This window comes from Lytechinus variegatus, chromosome 17 (assembly GCF_018143015.1).
Source record: "Lytechinus variegatus isolate NC3 chromosome 17, Lvar_3.0, whole genome shotgun sequence".
Classification (NCBI taxonomy): domain Eukaryota; kingdom Metazoa; phylum Echinodermata; class Echinoidea; order Temnopleuroida; family Toxopneustidae; genus Lytechinus; species Lytechinus variegatus.
In genome coordinates this window covers 2,943,543-2,965,583 of record NC_054756.1, presented here as the reverse complement: position 1 = coordinate 2,965,583, position 22,041 = coordinate 2,943,543, and the positions used below count along the sequence as shown (strand labels likewise).

Below are 22,041 nucleotides of genomic sequence, written 5' to 3'. Positions count from 1 at the left end.
TTATCTTTTTCTTATCTTTTGTTCTTATCTTTTTCTTATCTTGCTTTCCATTCTATGCTGAGCGCGTAAATTTACCACTCGCGCATTTAATACAAAAGTGCGCTAAAAAGATAAGAACAAAATCAAGATAAGTGGTATTCTGAAAACGTTCTTATCTTTTTTCTTTCTTATCTTTCACGATATTTAAGATAATATTTAAGATAGCTAGAGGGTTATCACATCTCACGATGTCCGCGTTTTTTCTTGCTCAAATTCGATGACCACTAGCAGTGACAAGTATCCACAAGTATTCCTCCCACCATTTCTTTCATTCGCCCTTTATTTTGCCCGTCTCTTTTTTATATCCTTTCTTTCTTTTTCTTTCTTTTTTCTGGTCTTTCTATCTGTCTGTCTTTCTTCCTTCCTTTCTATCTGTCTGTCTTTATTCTTTTCTTTCGTTCTTCATTTATATCTTTTCTTTTGTTTTGTTCAAATCTTTTATTTTTTTCTTTTGCTTTGTTCATCTTTCTTCCTTTTTTATTTTCCCTTTTCGTTTTAACCCTTTCTTTTTTTTCTTTACTGAGTCTTTATTTCTGCTTTTCCCCCCTTTCCCTTCCTTTTCTTTCTTTTTCCTTTTTCTTTCTTTCTTCCTTCACTGTTTTGTAATCTTTTGGTTTTTCTTCCTTATTTTTTCTTCCATTCTTTCGTTTTTATACATGCCTTTCATTTTTTGTAATCATTAATTTTATTTTCCCCCCTTTTCTTCCTTCCTTTTAATAATTCTTAATTTTTTTACTTCTGCTTTCTGACACTTTTGTGTCTTTTTTCACTTTCTTTTTTTTCATTCTTTTTTCGTTCGTTCTTTATTTAGTCTTTTTCTTTACTTTCTTTCTTCTCTCTGTCTTTCTTCTATTAACTTTTTTTTTATTCTTTCCATTTTTTTTGTTTTCTTTTCCAGACTTTTATTTTCCCTTTTCGTTTTTCTTTTTCTTTCTTTCTTTGAATTTATCTTTCGTTCCTTTATCTTTTTGTAGTCTTCATGTTTGCGTTAATTTTCCTTTCGTTTTTTCTCTCTCATCTTGTTTTCTTTGTTTCATTATCCTTTTTTCTCTTCCTTCACTTGCCACATTTTTATTTTCTTTTTTCTCTTCCTTTTTCTTTCTTTCTAACTTTCTTCCATTCGTTTTTTCAGACTTTTTCTTTTTCGATTCCTTCTTGGTTACTTTACTTTATTTTTCTAGTTTGACCTTTTTCTTTTTGTGTGTGTTCCTTTTAGTTTCAGTGAGATAAGATAAAAAATAAGAACAAAGATAAGAACGTTTTCAGAATACCACCCCAGGGGTGGTATTCTGAAAACGTTCTTATCTTTGTTCTTATCTCAATGAGATAAGAAGACGCTAAAATCATTGCAAATCGGTATTCTGAAAATCTTCTTAACGCGTTCTTATCTCTGTAAGGACTGCCCTCTTCTTATCTCCAACACGCCCATTTTTAAGATTTTACCAATCAAATTGCGCTTTATATTGGCAGTTTAACCAATAGAAGCGTTCGTTGTGTGAAGAGAATATCATGGGCGCTGCGCGTTCACCGTTTCTGGCGCATTGCGCGAAATAGGCATTTTATACGCAATGACTGATTTTATTATTTCGAGACGTCCACGTGCAAAAAAAGTAAGAAAAGTAAATAAAGCAGGTACGAATAAAGAACAAAATATGAAGAAAGAAAGTAAGTAGATATGAAAGAAAGAAGACAGAAAAGGGTCAGAATGAAGTAGAAAAAAAAGATGAAAGGGACAAAGCAGAAAATAATGAAAAAATAAAGAGTAAACGAAAGAAATCAAGCAAAAAGAATTCAAAAATAAAAAAGAAAGAAAATAGAATGAATAAAAGAAGGAAAAGGAAGAAAAAATAGAACAATTATCCATGATAAAGTGAAGGAACAAAAATGAAGAAAAAAAAAGAAATTAACTAAAAGGAATACACACAAAAATAGGAAAAGGTCAAACTAATATAAGATAAAATAAATTAACAAGGAACCGAAAAAGAAAAAAAGTCTAAAAAAAACGAATGAAAGAAAGTTAGAAAGAAATAAAAAGAAAGAGAAAAAAGGGAATAAAAATGTAAAAAGTGAAGGAAGAGAGAAAAAAAGAAAATTAAACAAAGAAATAAAAATGAGAGAAAAAAATGAAAGGAAATTTGACGCAAATATGAAGACTACAAAAAGATAAAGAAAGAAAGGTAAATTCATAGAAAAAAGAAAGAAGGAAAGAAAGAAAGAAAGAAAGAAAGGGAAAATAAAAAGTTGGGAAAAAAAAACGAAAAAAAAATCAATGGAAAGAATAAAGAAAAAGTTAATAGCAGAAAGACAGAGAGAAGAAAGAAAGTAAAGAAAAAGAGTAAATAAAGAAAGAACGAAAAAAGAATGAGCAAAATAAAGAAAAAAAAAAGAAAGAAAGTAAAAAAGACACAAAAGTGTCAGAAAGCAGAAATAAAAAAATAAGAAAAATTAAGAATTATTAAAGGGAAGGAAGAAAATGAAATGAATGATTAAAAAAGGAAAAGCATGTATAAAAACGAAAGAATGGAAGAAAAATAAGAAAGAAAAATAAAGATTACAAAGAAGTGAGGAAGAAAGATAGAAAAAAGAAAAAGAAAGAAAAGGAAGAGAAACGGGGGGGAAGCAGAAAAAAGACTCAGTAAAGAAAAAAAAGAAAGGGATAAAACGAAAAGGGAAAATAAAAAAGGAAGAAAGATGAAGTATAAATAAAACAAAGCAAAAGAAAAAAAAAGAAATTAAAAGATTCAAACAGAACAAAAGTAAAGATATAAATGAAGAATAAAAGAAAAGAAGAAAGACAGACAGATAGAAAGGAATAAAAAATGGAAAAGAAAGAAGGGATAGAAAAAAGAGGCGGGCAAAATAAAGGGTGAATGAAATAAATGGTGGGAGGAATACTTCTGGGTACTTGTTACTACTAAAGGCCATCGATTTAAATATCGTGAAAGATAAGAAAGAAAAAAGATAAGAACGTTTTCAGAATACCACTTATCTACATTCTGTTCTTATCTTTTAGCGCGCTTTGATATTATATGCGCGAGTTGTAAATTTACGCGCTCAACATTGGGTGGAGAGCAAGATAAGAACAAAGATAAGAACAAAAGATAAGAAAAAGATAAGAACGTTTTCAGAATACCAATTTAAGAAAGTGACGTAGATAAGAACAAAATTAAGATAAGAACGTTTTCAGAATACCGCCCCTGGGGTGGTATTCTGAAAACGTTCTTATCTTTGTTCTTATCTTTTTTCTTATCTCAATGAGATAAGAAGACGCTAAAATCATTGCAAATCGGTATTCTGAAAATATTCTTAACGCGTTCTTATCTCTGTAAGGACTGCCTCCTTCTTATCTTCAACACGCCCATTTTTAAGATATTACCAATCAAAATGCGCTTTATATTGACAGTTTAACCAATAGAAGGGTTCCTTATTTTGTGAAGAGAATATCATGGGCGCTGCGCGTACACTGTTTCTGGCGCATTGCGCGGAATAGGCATTTTATACGCAATGACTGATTATTATTTCGAGACACGTGCACAAAATAAAGAAAGAAAGAAAGTAAAGAAAAAAGGGTAAAGAAAGCAGTTACGAATAAGAATAAAACAGGAAGAAAGAAAGTAAGTAAGTAGCAGAAATTAAAAGGATCAAAGCAAAATACAACGAAAGAAAGAAAAGGTAAACGAAAGAAAACAAGCAAAAAGAACTAAAAAGAAAAAAAATCAAAAGAAATAAAAAAGGAGGAATGAATAGAATGATAATCAATGATAAAAAGAGGAATAACAAATTGAAGGAAAAATAAAGAAGGAAAAGGAAAGAAACTTAAAGGAAAAAAAACGAAAAAGGACAAATTAAAAAGATTAAAAAGGATAAAATGAAGGAATAAAGAATAAAAAAAGTTAGAAAAAACGAATGAAAGCCAAGTTTAAAAAAAGAAGGAACAAAAATGTGTAAAAAGTGAAGGAAGAGAGAAAAGGGGAAAATGAAACAAAGAAATAAAGAAAGAGATAAAGAGAGAGAAGATAAAAGATGAAAGGAAAATTAAAGCAAAATTGAAAACTAAATACAGATAAAAAGAAAGGTAAATTCAAAGAAGGAAAGAAACGAAGGGGAAAATAAAAAGGCAGGAAAATGAAGAATGAATGAAAAGAAACGAAGAAAGATTAATGGAAAAAATAAAGAAAAATATTTTTAGAAATTAATAGAAGAAAGAGTAAATAAAGAACGAACGAAATGAGAATGAGCAAAAAAATAAATTAGAATAAAGAAGAAAGTATCAGAAAGAAGGCACACATTTAGTGTCATAAAGCAGAAATAAAAAGAATGAAAGAAAGAGCAAATGAACGAGTGCAAAAAAGAAAAAAAAAGAACCCCAAAAATAAATTGAAAGAAATTACAAGAGAAAGAAAACAGAAAAAAAATAATGAAGGGAAAAAAATTGAAAATTAAGGGAAGGAGGAAAGAAAGAAAAAAAGGAACACAATAAAAAACAACAAATATAAAGAGGAAAGAATGAATGAAAGATAGAAAAAGAATGAAGAAATAAAAAGATTCAACAAATACATAAAGTGAAGGATGAAAGGAAAAGAAACACAGAAAGAAAGAGAAGAAAGGGGAAAGAAAATAAAAACTTAGTAAAGAAAAAAAGGAAAAAAAATCGTAAAGGGAAAATAAAAAACGGGAAGGACCCCTCCCAATCATGGGATTGATGCTGCTGTGTAGGCCCATCCTCCCGTTTTTCATTTATCAATTCACATGTATCATTTTATATGTATTTTTATTTGTTTTTAACGGAAATATATTCAATAAAAAAGAAAAGAAAAAGAAATAGATAAAATAACGCAAAAGAAAACTAAGGAAGAAGTTAAAAGATTCAAAAGAATAAAACAAAATGAAGAATGAAAAAAAGAAAAAAAAATAGAAAGAAAGGAAGAAAAAGCGAAAATAAATAAATGAAATAAAGAAAGAAAGAAAAAAAAAGAAAAAAAAGGATAGAAAAAAGTGACAGGCAAAATAAAGGGTGAATGAAAGAAAGGGTATGAGGAATACTTGTTACTACCAGTGGCTATCCATTTTTAGCAAGAAAGAACGCGGACATCGTGAGATGTGATAACCCTCTAGCTATCTTAAATATTATCTTAAATATCGTGAAAGATAAGAAACAAAAAAGATAAGAACGTTTTCAGAATACCACTTATCTTCAATTTGTTCTTATCTTTTAGCGCGCTTTTGTATCATATGCGCGAATTATAAATTTACGCGCTCAGCATTGGATGGAAAGCAAGATAAGAACAAAGATAAGAACAAAAGATAAGAAAAAGATAAGAACGTTTTCAGAATACCAATTTGAGAACGTGACGTAGATAAGAACAAAATTAAGATAAGAACGTTTTCAGAATACAGGAAACCTTAGAAAATTATTTAGACATTCCTAATGAAAGAAAACCTATTTTCTTCCTGCTGTCAATTATTTTGAGGTTATAGATGTTGTAAACGGCTTGAAAAGGAAGAAGGGGATGGTTTTGATGGTAGAACTAATGATTTGATAAAAGATGTAATTCCACTTATAGTTACACCTCTCACTCACATTAATTTTCAACTTGTCCTTGGTACAGGGAGGTGTTCCAAGAAATATGAAAATGGCTAAAATTGTGCCTATATATATATATTTATAAAAGGAAACCTCTCAGAAACGGGTAATTATAAACCGATATCTATACTCACTGTATTCTTTAAAATTTGGGAAAATATACTAGATTGATTTATAAGTTTTTGAAGTCTTTTCAAGTTTGCTCAAGTTCCCAATTTGGTTTTTGAGAGAAACACACAACTTCTCATGCTATTCCTTGTCTTTTAGACAAAATGTTTTCTGCACTAGATAAATACCTCATATACGATTGGTATATAGGCCTGCTTAGATTATCCCAAACAATTTGATACGGTGAACCATAATAATTCTCTTGCACAGGCTTTCCCATTACGGGTTAAGAGAGACTGCACTTGAATGGTTTAGAAGTTATCTTAGTAACCATGGTAACAGGCAACAGTTTGTGCATCTTAATGAAGTATCCTCAGAAATGCGACCCGTCACATGTAGAGTACCTCAAGGTTCCCTTTTGGGTCCCTTGCTTTTTATTTATACGTGAATAATTTTCCAAAATCTTCACATAAATTCTCCTTTTTTGTCATTTGCAGACGTTCTCACAGAAACCTAGAAACTTCTGAACTTACTGAAAACAAAATATATGCTGTTCAGTTATGTTAAGACAGTTGTGCCTGGAAATGTAGTTTTTGTCGAGGTTAATATTGAAAAAGTATCATCTAATAAATTTCTAGGTCTTTACATTGATGATAAGCTGTCTTGGAAGGTGCACGCATCTCACTTGTGTAAATTGCTTTCTAGAAACCAATCTGAAGTCTGTATAGGGTGTACTTTGCACTTTGTACTCTTCATTAATTTTGCCCTACCTAAATGGTGTGCTTGCCTGGGGATCCACACCCAAATCACACGTAGGGAAAATTCTGCTCATTCTAAAGAGAGCAGTGATAATTACTTCGGCTGCTGATGAGGTTTTTATGAAAACAAAATACTGAAGGTCCAAGATATACATGTATATTGTCCATATCACGGCTATCTCATTAATCAGTTGGAAAAGGGTGGAGTACCCATGGCAATAGCATCTATATTTGTCAAAACAACCAAATACACAATTATTGAACGAGACAAGCTGCTTTAATCCATGTATCATCAGTTAGAACTCGGCTCAGAAATAACTTACTTGCATATTGGAACTCTCTAGACAATTCTTTTAGGCAGTCTGTCAGCAATTTTGTTTTTAAAAAGAAAATAAAATCTTATATATTGTACACTTATTGTGAAACGTGACAATATTATATATCGTACTGCATTACTGGTATTTTCTTACTTTTTCCTTACATGAAGAGTTTTGTTCCTAAAGGAGCTAAATCCACTTTTGGTATTTTCTGTAAATCACTTGATGTTTTTTTTTACATTCACCACTTTCCCTCAGCAACCGCTGTTTTATTTTGATATATATAGTACTACCATCTTGGATTGATTGAATCATGATTTCCAAAATTTTTGCATTCATCATCTTTGTTGAGATTATTGGAGATTTTATTTTTCATGGATTTAGCTCCTTTTGGATCAAAACCTTAGTGAAAGGTCAATTTTTGGAAACGTAAACATATTTGATATTGGAAATTGAACACGAAAAAAATGAATATGACTAGAAGGGTTCATTTTACATCTTTTATGATGTTTATCCATTCTTGAAAATTGCAAAAAGAAAAAGAAAATGATGTTTTTTGTTTTTTCTAAGGACGGTGACTTTTCGGAAAATTGCAAAAGAAGCTCAATCCAAAAAAAAAATAATAAAGATTGTAAAATTCTGTTATTTTCTGCAAAATTTACACTGATGGTGTGAACTTGTATCCAATAGATTGAATGCATAACTTTATGTAAAATAGGAAGAAAAAAAAACAAATTTTGAATAACCGTATAGTGAATTTAGCTCCTTTTGTAGTAAAACTGTTTTGGATTAAGCTGCTTTTAGAACAAAACTCAAATTTGCAATTATTTTTTGCCAACAAAATTCAAATGCGATATGTTGCATTTGATTCCCACGTCTAAGATACATTATATTTGTATCAAGAATTAATTTTGGTTAAAAGTGGATTTAGCTCCTTTTTCAATCTAACTCTTCATATAGATATATTCATATGCATGTATTTAACTCCCGATACTGAGTGTTGCGACTACTGTAATCTTTGGTCGTAGTGACAGATCTGTCCATAAACTCACTGTAGAAAACTTGATTAGCATTCCTTTCCCGTCAGTCTGTGGGAGATGTGTATTCATTTTTTCTAACCTTTTATTTAGCCTTTTCTTATCTGCATTTGTTTTTCATGGAGACTGTTGATATTCTTAATACTTATGTCTTTCCATTGACCTCTTTCCCATACTGTATATCTGATATTCTCGGCACATTGTTCATGAGTTTATCCTTACTGATTTACCACATTGATATTGTATATAGATGGATGTATTATTGTGCCTTTCAGTGGAAAGAAAGTAAACTTAAACTTGAAATTAGATTACGCCCTATAATAATGACAATGACACTAAAAGAAAGCTCGATTGATAATTAGAAGTACTGTTATAGTCTGTTTTGTACCATTAAAAGAATCCTTGCACATGTTGAGTTTTAGTTTTGTTTCCCCGATAATGATTGCTTGGAGCTCACATGACTGACAATTTTGCCTTCACTGGTCGTGCAGGAGACAATCGTGTTAGAGACCAAACAATATTGTCGTATCCACTGAATACTTCCTCATCAGTGGTCGAGGGGGAAGGCTCTGTTATCGCGGTTATACAAGGTGTGAAGTAGTAATGAGGACAGGGATTTTGTGCCATCGTGGCAAAGCTTTAAAGTTTTCCCATACATGGAATTGATTTTACCAAGAAAAAGACATAAACAAGTTGAATTCGTCATCGATTTCCCGTCGCCAAGAGGCAAGGTTATGATTTTTGCGCAACATGGCGCTTTTCGGTCTTTGGAGAAATGGTGTCGTCGCGTTTTTGCTTCTGCAATCAATTGTTTTTGTTTCTAACTGGACATATGCAGTTCTTGTTCATCATGATCTTTGTAATGACACTTCTACAGCCAATCAAACCTCTTCCAAATGTGAGTCTCAATTGTTTTTGTTTAAGCCGACATTGAGCTTTTACATATTTCAAATTAAAATTGAAACTTAAAATGTATATCAATGAGTTTTATTACGAGCAACCTCCCAACAAATAAATGATATAGAAGTTAAACAATGTATGTTAACCTGCATCGCAAAAAGGAGATGAAAACATTCGAGAGCACAATGCCTATGAAACCGTGTCCGATTGTGCTTATAGCATTTTGAATGGCATAGATCTAATTGAATATGAAAGATAAAATATAAGACTAAAAATTTAAAAAAAAAATTAAACCTTTGACCAGTAAGTTTAAAAATATGAAAATGCTCAATTATTTCATCACTAGGGTATCTTCGTCTTCTTCAGAAGTGATGTTTGTTGTTTACTGATTAATTTACATTGAAAAGTTTTTCACTAAAACAAATAAAATATTATGAAACGCACGTAGGCAACCTTAAAAACACAAAAATGACAAAACTTCTCATTTGACGTAAATTAACAGGTTGAGAGAGAGGGGTCTTTGGGCACACCTGAGTGCTTTCTGAACAATTTTTCATCTCCAAAATGAAATCAGTTTGAGGCTTGATATTTACCTTTTATTTTGATACTTAATTTTCACTGTATTTGAAGTGCAGAAGAATAAATTGTAAATGATTGTAAAAAAAAATCAGCTCTGATTTCGTATGTAATTTAATGTAGTGATTGATATTGCTTTTGTAATCTTGAATATGTTTGAAGTACCGAATATATATATATATATATATATATACATATATATATATATATATATTGTAAAGAAATGGATGAAGAGAACAATGGTAGACGTAGCTTAAATCAAGGTTCCCCAGAGCTATCTACCCTTTGGAAAATTGGTTATGCCGAAAAAATGTCTCCGCCGGGAATCGAACCCGGGCCCCAGCTTTGAACGTCGGTGCCTTAACCACTAGACCACAGAGACGGGCGAGTGGCTAGGCCGACCGAGATCCGATTGACCGTCAGAAAGACAGATTTTCGACACTATACCAATTACCTTTGTCGGGTGAAGGTGGGAAGCTGGGGGCCCGGGTTCGATTCCCGGCGGAGACATTTTTTCGGCATAACCAATTTTCCAAAGGGTAGATAGCTCTGGGGAACCTTGATTTAAGCTACGTCTACCATTGTTCTCTTCATCAATTTCTTTACAATATTTAAATAAAAGAGTTGCCAAAGCTGTTGTACATGTATAGCTTCACACATTTGTATACTTTCTCACATACGTGTACTGTATCGAAGCAATAGCTTTATATATATATATATATATATATATATATATATATATATATATATATATATATATATATATATATATATATATATATATATGATTACTAGTATTAATTGTTTTCAAATATCTGAAAAAGTAATCTCGAGAATATTCCATTCCTACATTTATTATTGCAACATGTACGAACTTTCAGGTTACACATTGTCAATATGAACCGACCCATCGGTCCTTGTAATGAATCTGAACCAGAAGGAGGAATGATCCCGAGTCCTAGTCTTCAAGATTTCTAACAACTTTGTGACTGTTTACATGGTTTAGGGTTCACTACTTTTTACTTTAGACACGAAATGAGTAATACTTGAGCTCTTTTAAGACCTATCCCAAATGGGTTAAACAACTAGAAATGATGCATAAATAAAGCCTAAATGAGAGGAAAATCTTCGTCTGTCAACAATCGCCACTATTTTTCAGATTACGCTTAAAATGATAATGATGACACAATCTTAAAAAATATATTGCTTCTCTCCTCTCCTCTCCTCAGATATGGACTATCTTGGTTGCTACAACTCTGCTTGTTTTGAGACGGTTAGAACTTCAAATGTCACTGATATAGACGAATGTACCAGCCGATGTAAAGATGGCAACAGTTCTTTCTCAGCCTTATCACTTGGATACCTTTGTTCTTGTGGAAACTTCACATGTCGAAGAAAAAAGCTAATGTGTGATAGAAAGTGCGGTATACCTTGCTTTGGGAACGCCAATAATGATGTCTTCCGGACTTGTGGTGGTCAGGAATTCTATCAAATATACAATGGTATAAAATTATTTGCCTGTTATACTTCATGTTTCCCATGATTCATGAATTGAATTCAGAATACCAATGCAAGAATCACTTCTTTGATTCGTTTGAATAGTGTAGAAGTTGTAGTTATATTTTGAATTTATATGGCCCTTTTCTCTGTGAACTATTATGTATTGACACATTCCGATTTTTTTTTCAACATTGAGCCTTTTCAGTATTATGCAGCACTGTGTTGATGGAAATTTGCTGAATAATTTTTACACATGTTGACTCTTTGCCAAACATGTATAATGTATATAATTTAAAGTAAAGTTGTTTTATTTTCATTTCGTTTTCAGGCACATCTTTGGAGACACCACCAGGTATGTTTAGGGGATATGATAAAGAATAACTGTCTAGTCCGTCGTTTCTCTCCATCCCTTTGAATTAAGCATTATTATCTATATGTTAATTACATTTATCTTATCTTAATAATATAACCATTCTTATTATTTCTATTAATAAGGTTATTACTTTTTTTATTATTTCGTGGACCATTTTGGTGGCAATCAGATAAGGAGTCAATGCGTTTATATATATATATATATATATATATATATATATATATATATATATATATATGTGTGTGTGTGTGTGTGTGTGTGCGTGTGTGTGTGTGTGAATGGAATCTCTCAACCATTCACGAAGTTTATTCTCGATTTTCTTTTTAATTGTCTTCTCTTTGCGAAATGTATATTAAAATTTATGTACTCCAAATAGAATATTCCAGGAAAAGGGGCGATTCAGTTAATCAGAAATTTCTAGAATATTATTCTAAGGAATAATTTATAAGGGAATATATCCTTGTATTATGTTGTTGTTTATTATTATTTATTTTCTCGTCAACATAACTCTCGTCGGTACTACTTACGTTACCTACAGGCTCCACCTTGACTGGTCACATCATTCAGACGACAGCTATCGTATGTGGCGTGATCGTAGTTACAACGTGCTTCGTATGTTTCTTCGTTTCAATCAGTGAAAGGTACACCCATGAGCATATTATGGAAAAGAGAGAGATAAGTCATTCGTGAGAGTATCCTTACATGCAGTATTTTGATGAAAATTATGAATAAGAAATAAATTTCAAAATATGCATGGTACCCCCGTATTTTTTTTAATAGAGCTGAGTAATAACCTTGTCGAAAGTGTGCGACTTGCACCTATTAAATGCAAACGAAAGAATGGAAAGAATACAGAGAAAATCACACACACACACCCACATCATTGAAAAAAAGATGCTGAGACGAACAAGCGGTGCAAGAAATTTTTGTTTAAAAAAAGAAAGTAAACATTTGGGTTTTACGATTTGTTGCTGCTATTGACTTTGATGAATAAGAATCGTTAGATAACCACTGCAAGAAAAACATGAATCATATTTTGCAAATTTTTAATTTAGGCCTACACTAGCAAGATATAATTCAGACTTTATCGTGCAGTCTTACAATAGATGCACACTAATGAAATATTATTCATATAATTTTTTGCCGAATGAACATTATTTGAAATAAGTGCAAATGTTAGGGTCAATAGAAATCTTTTATTTATTCCTTCCTTCCATCCATCCTCCTTTCTTTGTTTCTTTATTTATTTCTTATTTTGATTTCTTTCGGTAATTAATGCCTAGGTAGCCTATTATATTACATCCTGATTCTCTAAGAATACCTTTTTGTTCGTGTAGGGATTCGGGTAATCTCAGCCTATGTCACCTTCCCTACCCGGTGACCTGTACCTAGCGTAGGATTGCATCTCAGAGATTCATTTCAATTTTTGGAAGACATAGATTCTACTCTTAATATGGTATTTACTATATGTAAAATTTACTATATGTAAATATATTATAATTTCATATTCAAGCGAAAGATAAATTTATGTTTGCTTTCATTTTATTCATTCGAATAGGAGACGTAAGAGAAGACACGCCAGAGAGCAAGCCGATAGCTCGATACCAACAGAAATTACATCTCAACCCCAAAGACCTCGGAGTGTAAACAATATCTACAGTATCGCAGGACCCAGTCGACATCATCTTGATAACACCAGCAATGGATATTCTGTTTCAGAGTTAATGTTGTCGTCTGAGGACACTTATGATCACACCGTTTCGTCTGATCGCATCCAGAGCAGACGGGGCAATCGTCACGGATCCCACTCCCTACCACGGGGTCTCCAGCCAGGTTCTGCACATCCAATGCGAAATCCGACAGGTATGCAGAATGTCACAGAAGATAGGGGGAAATATCAAGGGGGTGGCTCAATCACCGAGTTTTGTTGCTCGGATCGTAAACACGGCGTGCAGTGCAGCTGCAGCAAGAGAAGGCGTCAAGGAGGGTCCGATCAGAGAACCCCTGGTGCATATTCCAATAGGCGTGTAGGGTCGGCGAAATGGTCAGATAAACGGCCATACGGGGCTGATGGAGGTGTCAGTGATTCACGGGGAAGGTGGCCGAGGGAGGTTGCACCGGAACCAAGAAAGCCTTCGGTAGGAGAAGCGGGTAGAGGTCCAAGAAGAGATGCCCACCTTCAAAAAAGTTTGAAGAGTAGGAAAGAAATGTCATCCAGCTGCAAGGAAAGGGGTATGCTGGCCCTTCCTGGTGAAAGAGATACCGTAGGAAACAACAATGAAGGGAGAAGTAATCAACGACCACCACCACAATCCGACGACAACCCTCCACCCATTATTCACCGAGGTGAAAAGCCAGAGGTTGTCGAAAACGATGATATGCCTGGGGAATATCATACATTAGAGCCTGAACAAGTAGAACAAGCAGTCGGGGACATCAATGAGGGACAACAGTCCTCCAGCTCGGAATACTTCGTCCTAGAGCCTAGTGAATACTCCATTGAACAATCAGACCCGTGTTCTGCGGTGAAAGCCAATGGCCATCAAGGCTCCAAAGACACTGCTACCTGTTCATGGTCTTCTGACCCACAGTATGACTATGCAGCAATCCCAGGGCAGAGTAACCTTAGATTCTTACCTTGTACGTTTAAGCATACGCAAGCTCACCGCAGCGAAGTGGGAGGAAATAATGTGATGATTGACAATATTCTTTACGATCCATCTTAGAAATTCCTTTTCTGTTACTTTCGAGATATTTCTAAATGATACCCCAATTATCTTCCACCATATTTACAAGCATTCTGTGCGCAAAAACAGTGACTACTGGAGGAGTTTCATTAATATCTTTGTCCGACAAGTTGTCAGATCTGACAACTTTCCTGGATTCTGATTCGTTGAGAAGCACCGTTAGTATAGTAACTGTCGGATAAAACAAGACTTGTCGGATAAAACGTCCGACAAGTCCTTTCATGAAAATGATGAAACGCTCCCATGGACCTTATCAAGTCATAACCAGAAGATTCGAGTGTAATTATTTGTACATATCCATGAAACTGTAATGTATATAGGCCTACCTGTAGCGGTAGTGATCCCAATACTACAAGAAATTATTTGTTGAAGAGATAATTTCAAATATTTATGACAACTTATGTACAGTATACAATATGTTGTGACATTGTGAGATCATAGGCACAAAACTTTACAAGTGAACTTCTTGGATTTCTAGAAAAGACTTGCATTATTTATGCTAATCGAAATGTAAATAATCATCATGTTTAGTATTTATAAATCCCTCACTCATCATTCTATTAGAATTATGTGGGCACGGTGGCAAAGAAGAGTTTGTAAACAGTATTAACCTAATTTTCAAAGGAAATTAGTCCTGGGCTCCGTAACACAAGGGTTTGCGATGAATTGCAAATATGAGAGAAGTGCACTGATTGGTGCCCGGTCAGTATTATAAACCGAGAGTGCGCAAGCAACGATGATCTTGATTTTTTTGTGATTGGTTGCAAACCTTTGTGTTATGGAGCCCATGCAGTGGGCCAATTATCGCAGGGGTAAGAGTGTGCAGTCCTTTCCTGTTTTATTTCCATTTTAATGAATTATATCGTTTAATATACGTTGTTCGTATTGTCAGTATTTTCATGTACATTATATTGGATAGCAAGAAATACCACTCGTTATAGTGCACGAATCTAGAAAGCAAAGTAAACAGTGGAAAATTTTCGCTGTCCCATAAAGAAAATACAATACGATCTGATACTGCACCTTCAAATCATGGCCAAAATGCTATCCACTAAAATGCATTAGATATATGGACAATAAACAATGTATCTAATCGGATTTCGCATGATATTTATTGATTTTTCATTCAAATACGTTAACATTAGATATGATTTTACTCTATAAGTTACATATGGATGGACTACAATTTCAAAAGAATAAGTAGGCCTGAATATTGTATAGTCATACCAGAGGCAAGTCATGGTAATATGAAGGGGATGGGCAAGGTGACGTCATTTTCACCGAGTTAAATAATAGCAGTGTAGTTAAACATAACCATGATGTCTCGCTTTATAACCCATTTTTCTTTCTGTTTTAACCTCTCTTTTTTTCTCATGTTCTTCCTTAGAGATTCATATCGGTGGGCACCCCCCCCCCCCATCCCATAAAGCCCAAACAAATCGATTTGCCGGCAGCCATAATGCAATGTATGATAATGTTGTAAAACTTCTGTGTTGTCATGGTTGTGCAACGTGTTTTGTCATGCAATTAGACATCCATTGAGGATATTGAGTGTGTTGTTTTCGTTGTTTCGCCCAAGTTAAATGTGATGAAGAAAAAGTGCTCTGTATGAGTGTTAAAAATCATTTGTTAGTTTCGGTTTCTATGTATCTAGGCCATTATGGTGAACACAAAGAAATAAAAAGATAACCGTTTAAAGTGTTTTAATGTGAAAATGATGATCTCGTGCTTTTAAATATTAAATTACATGCTATTGCTTCCCGATATCTTGAAGTGTGTGTTGGATTTGTTCTGTGTAAGTATGTGCCTTTCCCCCTTCTGCCCATTTATTTTATTTTATTTATTTTTATTTTTGGTTGGGGCGGGTTGGTCTTAAATTCCACTGAGGTTCATTTTGCTGAAAAACAACCCCTCATAGGAAATGACACACACTTAAAATATTGGGCAACAAATGTGTTGGGTAATGTATGTTGGTAAAAAAAATACATTCTGCGGGATTATTACTTAATTGAACAAATTCATAAACCAATTATTAGTTTTTATTACCAAATTTGGAAATATTTCAATCAATAGTTGCATGGACAGTGTGTTGCCCAGGGTTGGTTAAAAGTTGGGCATTTTTTGCCCAACTATTTTAAGAACATGTGTAGTATGAATATATGCTGAAAAGAGAGGTGTTGTACATGTACAGGTTCTATGACATTTCAACCCTTGGTTTATAACACTACCCTACACTAGACCCAACAAATAACTCTATTGCAACCCTAACCATTAGGGTACCTATGGGGGGGGCCGGGACGAGTCACAACCCATGCAAGAGACGTTTCCCTGCCCCCCCCCCCCTGACGACTCACAACTGATTCCTGACGAGCCACCAGTGGCCCCCTCCTTTGAAGTTGAAGATCTTTTTTTTTTTGCTTGTCAATTTTTTCTGGTGCGAAATGTCGTTTATATCTTGTTGAGGACCCCCTCCTTTTTTTTGCTTGTCAATTCCTTTCCTTGTACGAAATCCTTTATTTGTGGTAGAAGACCCTTTTTTTTGCTTGTCAAATTTTTCGACGGACGATTTTGCCCCCCCCCCCCCCTGTGGAAAATTCTAGGTACGCTACTTACCCTAACCCTGCATCTTAGACGAAGTTGAGCCCGGAGCAATTGTCGCAGGTCTGGAGCAATCGTCGTGTCACATGGTGAATGATAGTACAGAGTTCTTGAAGACTATAAACAACACTTGAAAAATCTTAAGCCTTTTATTAGGTTGAAAGGAAATTCAGAAAAGTATAGATGAAGTGAACGAAATGCAATATGATCGTGAAGTTTCCCATGATGTTGTCGATCGGTTATATGGAGCTATTTTTTAGTTTAAGTTTCGATATGATAAATATTAAATAGGACTTTATTCATAGGTTAGGTATAGCAGTGAAGGCTGAAAACACAAGATTCTGACTTGGATTAGAATATAGTGGTCAGGTTGACCATCAGGGTTTAAAAAAAATTGCTAAAAGATTTCGAACTTTTTAATTCTTATTTTGAACCCTTTTGTCCGGGACATAATAATTGAGAAGGCGAAGCGACCGTGCTTGCCACGTTACATGTGTGTTTGCCCCTTTTTTCTTGTTTTTTTTTTGCTGGGGTTGTGTTTGTTTTTATTTTGAGATTGAAGATAACATGTATTAATTTTCTTTAATCAATAATAAATAAAGGACTTGAAATGTGATTGGAGCAAGAGTCCGTCAAGCTACACACTGGCATGATTTCATGGATATACACAATCATATCTGAATACCTTAAAGTATCACAGAATTTTAGACAATGAAAGTTCTATAGGCCTATATTAAGAACCTGTTGTTTTGAATATCATTTAATGGAAACAATGGCAATATTTGAACTCTTTTCGAAAGCATTTAAGTGGTGAAATATATTTATTCTTTTACTTCCGTCACGTGTCAAATCTCGTATTACAATGTAGTCTAGAGATTTTATACTCATTACATGTTCGTTTGAACAATTCAATTCTATTGCAAAGTAAGGACAATGTTATTCTTACGATAGATTTAGCCCCATTTATGTTTGTGTGTGTGGGTGTGTGTTTGTTTGCTTGTTTAATAACTATGATTGCCTGGGTTTACGAAGAAATGTTTGGTGGTACAAGGTGTGAGCATATTATTGAAGCCTGACATACTTCAGCCTTGCGATGAGCATGCTCAGGAGCCCTTCCTTTATCTCAAGTACCATGCACTTTCACGTGATATCTACTTATAGAGTGGTGTATGACTATCGAATAATACTCTGTTTAGATCCCCTATTCAGCTTACTATCAGAGCAGGTTAATATACAGTGCGTCCCACAAAAAGGAAACCGGGATACTCATGTCTTTTTCTTGAAAGGAAAATGAATCATGATATTTCATTTACATCATCGTACGATTCAATTATTCTTCTATATTTAGATTAATGTGAGACCATAGAGCTCTATGGTGAGACAAACACTGCACGCATTAATGACTATGAGCAAGACCAGTTTGAAATTTTAGTGTCGAAATCAGGTTGCGCAGAAGCGTTGAACAAGATCGGTACGTGATACAGCTACCGTGCTTATTCAACGATTGGCTCAGTAGCCTTTCTTTTTTTATTCTTTGTTGAGTTTCTCTCACTGATCCCTGAACATGCTGAAAGAGAGTATATTCAGACGTGAGTTTCTTCGCAAATCATTTCTGACATGCCTCAGCATCTTATTTTTAATCTGCCATGCACGATTTTCTAGGATGTTGGTCTCATATATTTAAAATGATAGTTTACTCTTAACATTAATATCAAAATTATAGTAAAAACATATTTCATAATTGTGATATCTGTCTCTGAAAACGGGTTTTCTTTTTTGTGGGACACACTGTATAGGGGAAATGCGAATAAGTCATAAGATGAATTATTGATTTAAAGGAACTTGTGGTTTGATCACCAGTTTCGCTATCCCGTTAATCATTATACCCAAAGTACCAATAAAGCGTTTTACTTTTATCTTCAAATTGACTCAATCACCATTGCCATTGAAACTTTTGGGGTGAATGGGTACCCGGTAGGAAAAAAATTCCTCGAATGCTTGAGCCAGGGTGACCAGACGTCCCGTATTTCCCGGGATTGTCCGGCATTTTGCTCCTGTGTCCTATTTGTCACGTATTTCAGAATATTGAACGAAATGTAGTTAATATATTTAAAAGTGACGAACTTTCATTAAATAACCAACAGCTGACGAAGCAGGGACAAAATCGATAACTGTAAACTTTTGCATGTTCTGCAGTGATTTCTTGCTAACCCAATACATTGCAAACTAACTGGCCTCCTGCCCGCGTGTGGCAGGCTACTAGCTAGGCATGGAGGATCGAAGCAAATTCTCAATGGTGCAAACAATCTCACATGATAAACATTTTTTTTAATAAAGTCTAATCTTCAGCTACCATCTATTTATTCTATATATTCCTCCTTTCATTACCACCCTAGCTGTCATCCCCCTCTTTCTCTTTCTCTCTCTCTCATGTTCAAGTTTATTCGTAGTAATCAAACAATAAACAGAGCTTGTGAAGGAGCCCCTTAATGAAACAAACAAATCAATGCAAAAATTGTGTTATAATATAGAACATTACAAAAAGATAGTGATGGGGGAAATTATTCAGAATGATAAACAAGAGAGTAAATAAGAAGAACAATTATACTCACACACCCACACATCCTGCGACACACACACACACACACACCTGCACACACATAATATAATCAACACTATATACGCTATGAATCTTTGAAATAATAACAACCAGAGTATTAATGCTCGTGTTGAATTAAAGGGCATATTGTTTGTTTCATTAATGAATAATATTAAAACAAATACAAAATAAGTAGGGGATAAAGATTCATAACGATTTTATAGGTAAGTCATGATAAAATAAAATATAGATTTAGGGTGCTCGAAGGAAAGGATGAAAATAGTTAAACATGTTACGAATCGTTCAGTATTTGAAAGCTTTAAGTTTACAATGAATTCACCCCATTCTTCTATTTTCAGGTTTCATTGGTCACTCAAATTTAATCGCATTTTCAAGGGTTTTACTTCCTACTTTAAATATCGCAAATTATAATCAACAAATGGGATCTAGTACCAATTAACTCAAATGGCCCTATCATATTTCAGTCATCAAAACACGATACAAAATTATATGGTATCTGGAACTTATGAAATAGAATTATTACCAAACTCTCGTAAATCCGAAATCACAATATTATTGGTAATTGCTTGCAGAGATCATACATGTATATTTAATGACTTATATTACATTCCCAACATGCCCAAGCAGACATCACATTATTTAGCATAGACATCCAAGTTTTGGCTTATTGCTGAGTATAGTTTACCACTTCAAAGATTGTTCTTTTTTCAATGAAAGACATGAAAATCTTATATGTTTCTCTTATTATTTATATACCAAGTAATGAGAGCCAACGTATATTGAGTACTCCGAAACTTGGCTACGACTGCGAACTAAATTTGTACCTTTCTTATCAAGTTATAAAGAATAACCTCTCCGGTAGATAACATCGAACTCTGAGAACAGTTAACATGGTAATGACCTCAAAAAATCGTGCGCAAATGTACTAGGGGTATGTAATTATCTGCTAGTTTGAAACTAAGAAATCGACATGCTATATAACCCACAGAAAATGAGTAAAATTTAAAGCATTGAATGACATCACTCCTCACATGAGGATATCGGTATGATGTTAAATGATTTACATCATAAATGACCGACCGGGACTTAAGAACAACGTATCATAAACATTCGACTTGCGCAAAACCTAAGTGATAATGACATTCTTCATCAATTACTTTATTTCATGTCGCATTACTTTAGACGCTATCTAGGAGGGTGTTTCTTACTTATCCAAGTTAACCTCTTCTTAAAATATTTAGAAATCCGGTTTTACAGGTTCATACTTTATTGGGGTTTTATTGAAAACTCTGTTGATTTGAAATTTCAAGGTATTTCAAGCCCTGCAGTGACATTTTCTAAGATAATCACTCAATTCTAAAAGTTCTGCGATACATTAATCATTGAAAATAATTGTAATGGCAATTGGTCGGTACTACGTCATGTTGTAACATTATGTGTCTTCCTTCCAATAAATCATTATACGTTCCATTACAATAACAATATATTATGTGAAATGGAATCATATGTATAACACTCGTTATTTAAAAACGATTTTAAGTATATCCACACACGTTGAACAATATACAGAAAAAGAAGACAATGCCGGACCAAAAACGAGATCCTGAGGGATACCATTTAAAATCGACCGGCAACCTAAGGGCCGAAAAGTGATCCTTGAGGGACATGACATGGAATCGACCGACATGACCGATGAGTGTGAAGAAAGTTCACAATTTTTCGAAGCAAGTTTACAAAGTGAACTCACAAATGCCCTTTATTTGGTCATATAGTTTCCCGTTGCATAATCTATATAGGTTCACATTCAGGTGTTTCCAAATTAAAAGGTTTAACGTAATCATTTCTGAAGTTCTGAATCCGTTGAGTCGTTCCTACTGTTATCACAATCCTTTTCTTAACGACTGCAAGCAAGATGTCTGATTAAATGGTGAAAATGCTGACATTTCTGATATGCCTCCATCTGGAATAAATGCAACATATAGAAAAATATCATAAGAATATAATTTCAAAAAAATTAACCAATAACAAGTGTTTGATTTAGAAAATGGAATCAAGAGTGAACCAATAAATATACTTACAGAGAGGATCTTGATACTCTGATGGAACGAACCATCAATCATAAATGTTATTTGCATATTCCATTAGCCATATCAAATCTTAATCAATTTCGAAATACTATACGTTTATAACATGTGTAATAAACGTATAGTATTTCGAAATTGATTAAAAATACTGTACGTTTATAACATGTGTAAGCGATGTATATTGATTCATCATTTTAGTTTACACGTAAACAAAAGTGTTGTGATCTACTAGATAGACTTGCATATTTCGTGAATGAGGAAGAACGGAACTTCGCAGTTTTGAAGAATATTACTCATCATCTCCCTTTCAATCAATTCTCGAAAATTTGTACATTCTGGATCAAGGTAATCTTACCTGAAGAGTTCGATGTTACTATTAAATGATTCTCCTTGTTTGGTCCAATTGTCCTCTTTGGTTTGGTACCCTCAGTCGCCGGATGACAGCCAGTCTCTTCAGCTTGGATGTGTCTTGGATGATGCTGAATCACATGCCTTTACAGCTTGCCTGATGACGCCATCGGTTCCCTTGTTGTGCGGTTCATCCCCGTGAAGAGCCGTATGGATTGGTGACATCGTCCCAAAGGAAAGGAACACCCGTCTGATCCGAGGGACTGGTAAAGCGTACGCTGCCATGGTGCTCAGGATGTGAGTTTACCTTCAGTTGGTGTTACGGGGAAGTGAGAAGCCAGTCTAACCCGATGGTAGACTCCATGAGGAACCCTCAGAGATGACCTGTACCTGTCTTTGGGTGTGAGGATTGAGGGGGGGTTGGGGCACGAGCCGGGAAAGTGCAATTTACC

General features: G+C 34.0%; 1 protein-coding gene across 1 annotated transcript; it reads left to right on the top strand.

Moving 5' to 3' along the window:
* The first annotated feature begins 8,356 nt into the window (after positions 1-8,356).
* On the top strand, positions 8,357-15,695 carry LOC121431465. The gene is made up of 5 exons (XM_041629050.1): positions 8,357-8,741; positions 10,549-10,821; positions 11,148-11,171; positions 11,731-11,833; positions 12,751-15,695. The coding sequence occupies exons 1-5, from the start codon at positions 8,594-8,596 to the stop codon at positions 13,916-13,918; spliced, it is 1,716 nt and encodes a 571-aa protein (XP_041484984.1). The 5' UTR covers positions 8,357-8,593; the 3' UTR covers positions 13,919-15,695.
* Positions 15,696-22,041: the final 6,346 nt, after the last annotated feature.

Bases quoted from the DNA above. Each gene is read 5' to 3' on its own strand.
- LOC121431465 (XM_041629050.1), top strand. From the start codon at position 8,594: ATGGCGCTTTTCGGTCTTTGGAGAAATGGTGTCGTCGCGTTTTTGCTT. The intron at 8,742-10,548 runs GTGAGTCTCAAT...TCCTCTCCTCAG, and splicing joins CAATCAAACCTCTTCCAAAT to ATATGGACTATCTTGGTTGC. The intron at 11,172-11,730 runs GTATGTTTAGGG...CGTTACCTACAG, and splicing joins ATCTTTGGAGACACCACCAG to GCTCCACCTTGACTGGTCAC.